The 6056-nt window shown below is 34.9% G+C and overlaps 1 protein-coding gene across 4 annotated transcripts in view; it reads right to left on the bottom strand.

Moving 5' to 3' along the window:
• Window positions 1–1242: 1242 nt before the first annotated feature.
• LOC126335460 (uncharacterized) overlaps window positions 1243–6056 on the bottom strand; it is a 241731-nt gene continuing 236917 nt past the window's right edge. For all 4 annotated transcript variants that reach the window (XM_049998759.1, XM_049998761.1, XM_049998760.1 and 1 more), the window contains one exon: window positions 1243–2828. In XM_049998759.1, coding sequence (XP_049854716.1) covers window positions 2595–2828 — 234 coding nt within the window. In that variant the 3' untranslated portion in view covers window positions 1243–2594. The remainder of the gene's footprint in view (window positions 2829–6056) is intronic.

The following is a 6056-nucleotide window of genomic DNA, read 5'->3' as shown; positions in this document are numbered from 1 at the left end:
GTAAAAATATACCACATTGCTTTGTCACAGACTGCCTCATATGAAGAGCATGTGTAAACAAATTAAAAAACAGCCTAATTGTTAGTACTACCTACAGAATTGGTTATCTATTTTAATATGTAGTTTGGCTTACTTTGAAATTAATTCACTACCTGTGAATTATTTTACATCTAGTGTATTAGGTACAAATTTACTACCCAGCAGTGATATGAAAATTTATGCCATACCGAAACTTTAATCCAGATTTCCTGCTTATTGTGAGTGCTCCCCATAACCGCTTTAGCTATTCATGCACACTCCTTGGACCAGCCCAAACTTCCATGCCTAATACAGCTGATGTCAAGCAATTCACAGTCAGTGAATTAGTTCGAAGTATTTCACACAGCTGTGGATAATCAACAGTGTCTTTCAGACGTGAATTTAGGTATTACAAGCCTAGGCCGGCATGTGATGATAACAACATTGGTCTCTATTTCTCAGTGTCTCATTCTCCCTGCTGTGGAAATCCAAGTAATGTTGCATGCCTTAGGCGATGAATTTAGAGGACTATGATATAAGGATGTAGATGGTGTGATATATGGAAGTTTGGATCTGTCCAGGAAGCATGCATGGATAGCCAGAGTCATTAAGATGACTTTTCACAATAAGCGGGAGTCCCAATCCGGCACATTTTTCATGTTTCACTATTGGGTAGTAAATATGTACCTTATATAGCTGATGTCAAACAATTTGCAGTCATTGAATTAATTTTGAACCATTTTGTACAGCTATGGACCGCAAAAGATGTGCATGTTAGTTTGGCTTGTTTCTCATCCTGTATATTTTCCATCCTTTTGGGACCTATGGGGCTTGATGAATGGATGACAATGTTGTCATTTAAATTATCTTACACCTTGCAGTTTTTCTTTCTTATTCACCATTAACTAAATGCCTCCAAACTAAAACCAGTCACTAGTTGAGGAATTGGTTAGTATAACTACACACATGTCCCTCCCTGTCTGTTGTGGTCTGAGAGAAGTATTTGATGTTAAATGAGGTGCCTGGACAAATATATTATCCTATGTGTTTTTTATCTGCAGCTGTAAGATAAGTGCATGAACACCACTGCCCTGAATGAAGTAATTTCTTTCAGAGCAATTGAAGAAGAAGTAGAAATGAATTCACCCATTCAAAACTTTTGATCTCTAAACATTTAAAAACAGTGAATGTTGGCCACAAAAATATTTTAAATAAGTCACAGAGTTTTAACAGATGTTTAAACCTTTTTATTTGAAATTTGCATTCTCCACTGCAAAAAAAGAAGATTCTAGTTATTGTACATAACAGGCATCCTAATTATTTAGCATTTTTAAAACGACATGTACAGTAGGCTTTTTGTAATACAGAAAGTGTTAATCACTTATTTTAAGTACAGTACAGTAGCAAAACATGCTTCCTTAATAAAATGACACTGTCCTCAAAGTTAATACTACAGGAAGTAATTAACTGTCAGTACTAGCCGCACCAACAGCATTATTATTTTTAGTCTGTGTGATTGTATTTGAACCAACAAAATGGAAGAACATTGCAATTTATATTTTATATACGCCACTGCTTTGAGGCACACCAACTGGACGTGAAAAAATGTTCTATTTTGATAACTGCATTAAACTACAAACATGCATCACAAATGATCATTCTCAGATCATCTCTCATTTTATAATGCTCACTGTCATTTATTACTTCTCTAAAGTAACTTCTTTCTGCAGTGAAGCAACTACTGTCATCAGCCCTCTATATCCACAACAAGTACAAAATAATGAATTTAAATACACAAATTGTTAAACTTACAAAAGCAAAAGGCACAAAGTACAAATAAAAAATTAAAATCTGTATAAAACATCCTTTGTTAAGTCACTCTAAAGCCGTTCTTCAGCATCACAGAAAATTTGTAAGTACATCTGAAGCTTAGACTGGCACTTTTTCAAATGACTGCACTACATGACTGTGCAGTGTAAATTATGTTACATAATTACCACAAGACATACAGTTGAATTCAAAATAAAATGCTTAAAATATGTAGATAACACTGGAACACTGTCCAAAAACACTTAGAATATTGACAAACATACTCTTGTACTGTATCCTGATTGTTGATCTGTTTTTAATCATTTACTTTCACGACACCTGAAACATTCACTTTATGAAGACCCTTTAGCTCCTACAATAATCCGTAGGGGTAATAATGTATAACATTGACACTTTTAATTAGTACAACTCAATAATCATGCCACAGAAAAATATTTTGTGTCATTATACAAAATATCAGTCTTTTAGATAACAGTTGTAATTCCCTCTGCCTTACTGTCTTGTTATTTTACACAACAATAAATATTACACTCTGATATTCCCATCTCAAAATAATGGAAATAATTTTCAGTAGCAAATGACGTGCACTTTTAACAATTCAAATACTATTACTTTTATTACAGCCTTTGTACAATTCCACAAAATACAAAATAAGTGTAGAAATAATCAAGTTATATACACAAGAAACATTTCAGTATTACATAACTTGAATAAAAGTCTCATGTCCCTTGCTTGCACTGCAAGCATTAATGTAAGCGAGATGCAATTTGATCAATAAGTGCATCAATTCTCTCTGAAGTGCCACGGAATTTTGTTGGCTCAGGACCAATCATTTGGATGAGCTGTGGCACATCTTGGCTTGCAATGTGACAGAAACGGGCAAGAGCTTTCATGCAACGGAATAAATGCTCTTCTGGAGGGCTGCTGTTGAAGAACTGCAGGAGTGCCATTGTCAACTCGACAGCTACATCATCAAACACCTAAAAAATTAACACAATGATGTTTTCATCAGTAAATACTTCAATAGGTTTTTAGGCTATCAATCAACAGTCATAGCGTCGTTTTGAATCATAGTCCAGTAACTCATACTGATGTTTAGGCAAGTTTAACTGACTGAACTAAGAAAACACTCCATTACCACACTTCATTTCCACTATAGGCTCATTCAGATAGGAAATGTAGGAAAAACACTTCTGTTGAGTAATATTAATTTGTAACAAATCTTTCAGGCTGGTGTCCATTTAGGTAAAATTCTTCAGCATATGTGACCATACATTTATCATTTGACTTTGTCACATACACAGAAGAATTTTATTGAAACTAACACCAATAGATTTTTAGCCAATACAAACACACACCCCGACACCCATATTGAGAAAGAGAGATAGATCGATAGATGGATTGTCCACATGCACATGGATGTGATGGAAGAGAGTATAAGGGAAAGAAAGAGACTTTCTTTAATTAGAATTTAAAGTCCCACTTACATCAGAACTTAGATGGAGCAATATGTAAAATGTGCAAGAATATAGGAAGAACTGCCAACAGTCTTCTTGAAGGAAATAACATTTTAATATTCAGCTTATGCACTCCATGGAAAGGTTACAAGTGTATAGCAGGAGTAAGTTTCAAACCTGATTTCTATTGCAAAGTTTGTCACACTTTAAGACTGGTTGACTAGCTTGGAATATTCGCAGTTCAGAATTTCAAACAAAGTAACTCATATTTCGAAAGACAGGTAAACTTCTCGGAAAATCTGGTGGACAAAGCTTGATCCTCAAAAGATACATTGTTATTTTGACACTTTCCTTGTTTTTGTGGAACACATAGGAATGAAGTATCTACAGCTCACTAATAATGCTACTGATGTACGGATCACAGAAGAAATGATTCCTATATACTTTTACATGCATTTGAACTAATTTAATTTCTTCTCCATAATCCTACTCGACTGGTATGCAGGAGGACACAAAACAGTTTAAATTCACTGAGTACTGTTTTCTGATTTTTGTACAGTAATTTCACAGCTAATTAAGATTTCACAAGGTGCAAGGTAAGTGACACCCAGTAATAGTATTATTTCACCCTCTTCCACTCCCCACAAAAATACCGAGTGAAGAACTCACTTCTTGCAACACTCCTAGCACCACATGTATCAAACTTATGTTAATACAGGTACCCAAGATTTTAATAGAAACCCTTTACATGTTGTTGTTAAAGGTTTTTTCCTTGGTGGTAGCACTGGAAAGGGGTACATTTAGCCAGTTGAGGAGCTAACTAAATAAGAAGTAGTGGCTCCAAGGTCTGGTATGTTGGCAACATGGCCGGGAGAGTGGTGTACATGGCGCACGGCGAAGGACGACACAGCATCTGGTCAACAACCCTTTTGCTTTCAGACCCTGAAAGAGGTGCTTTTTTTATGACATTAAGGACCTTCTTGAAGATTTCACTGGATATTGTTTAACATTCAGCCTCTAAAGTCAACAGGATAGAGGTCTTATGAATCATAAGTTCTTAGAGCTTTTTCTGTTTTTGCATTCAATCAGTAAGCGACTCAAATGCACAAGCAAACAAGCAAAATAAATGCTGAACTACAGAAAGTCCTGTAAGCTGTTTCCTTTGTATAAAATTGGTAGTTCTACACAATCGTTGCAGTGCATTCCACATCACTGTAATACATTCCGTACTAAAATTTCATTACAGTACTATTTCAATAGATCCACACAATACAAAACAATATGTTGAAAAACCTTTTTTTTTTTTCGTTCACATCCTTCTAAGAAACATAGAATTTCTAGTTTTCTGATGCACATTTGTTTTCATCTCATGACTCATATGTATGTATCACTCCCAATTTATTTCTTAAAGTGTGGTACCTTACTCTATGTAGGCCTTTGGCCCTACTATGTTATATGTTTCACCTCCTTTGTCTCAAGAGGCAGTGAATTTCTTCATTAATATTTTTAGAAATTTACAAGCTTATGTAATTTTTCACCATTGTCATAGAGTTACCAAAAATAATCGAGTGACGAGTTGCAACAGAACTCTCCATGACATCACCTTGAAACAAGTGGATGTGACGCTCATACTTGGGACCACATAAATAAAAGTTGATTTAAATTGAAAATAGTTTCGTCTTAACATTAATTAATTTGGACCACTGCTGTGAACAAATGAGAAACTTCAATACCAGCCCACCTAGTGCACAAGTTGTAAAAGTGGTATTTGACTGCAGGTCACTGATCTGCTAATATCCTATTCTGAAAATTGATTATAATAAACTGAGAAGAAAGCAGTGCTTTTATCATTTTGTAATCAATACCTCATCATACTAAAGCACAGAAAATAATTTCTTTTATCTACTGATGATGTCAAACTTTTACTACACAAAGGACGGAAAGACTTCACTAAAGGAAGTCTACCACAAGAGAGACATATTTATGTCTACCCTTAATGGCACTGAAACTCATCGGAGTATCTTTTTTAGGCTAAGATCAGTGTTCAGTGATCTGACATTGAATGAAATTAAGCTTAATGAGAAGTTCAGACAGGCAGGTACTAGAAATGCTAAAATATAGCAAGATTCTCATAAAAGTACAGTGAAAAATACTGTTAGTAAGTCAAAAGATTCTCATAAAAACACAGTAAAAATAGTGTTAGTATACTGCATCAGAATATCAGAGGGTTTAAAAAACAAAGTAGATGAGATTCTTGTTTGTGTAGAAGATTTAGGAACTGTGTGTGCAAGAGATGTGCTATGCTTGTCTGAACATCGTACAGTCACACATATGGAAAAGGTAAATGCAGGTGGATATAAGTTTCAGCAGTAAGTAGGGACACTACAGAGAGAGAGAAGGACTTGCCATATATATAAAAATTTATCTTGGTGTGGAAAAATTTAGGAACTGAAAAATTTTGAGAAGCATATGTATGTGAGCTCAAACTAAATGATGGTACGTTTATAATAGCATCTGTGTATAGGTCCCCACTGGGAAATTTTCAGCTTTTTTGAAAAACTTGCATTCTTTGTTGTGCTGTCAGTCAGACAGAGGGAAGCAAATTATTGTTTGTTGGGATTTCAATGTAGATTTTCTGAAAGAGTCCGATAGAAAGCTTGGCCTTGATGTTTTACTTGGTTCTTTCAATTTGATGTCAGTTACAGATACTCGGGTAGTGCAGGAAAGTAGCACACTGATAGATAATGTTTT

This window comes from Schistocerca gregaria, chromosome 2 (assembly GCF_023897955.1).
Source record: "Schistocerca gregaria isolate iqSchGreg1 chromosome 2, iqSchGreg1.2, whole genome shotgun sequence".
NCBI lineage: Eukaryota > Metazoa > Arthropoda > Insecta > Orthoptera > Acrididae > Schistocerca > Schistocerca gregaria.
Note: the sequence above shows the minus strand (reverse complement) of the source record. Positions and strands in the feature narration are given on the sequence as shown.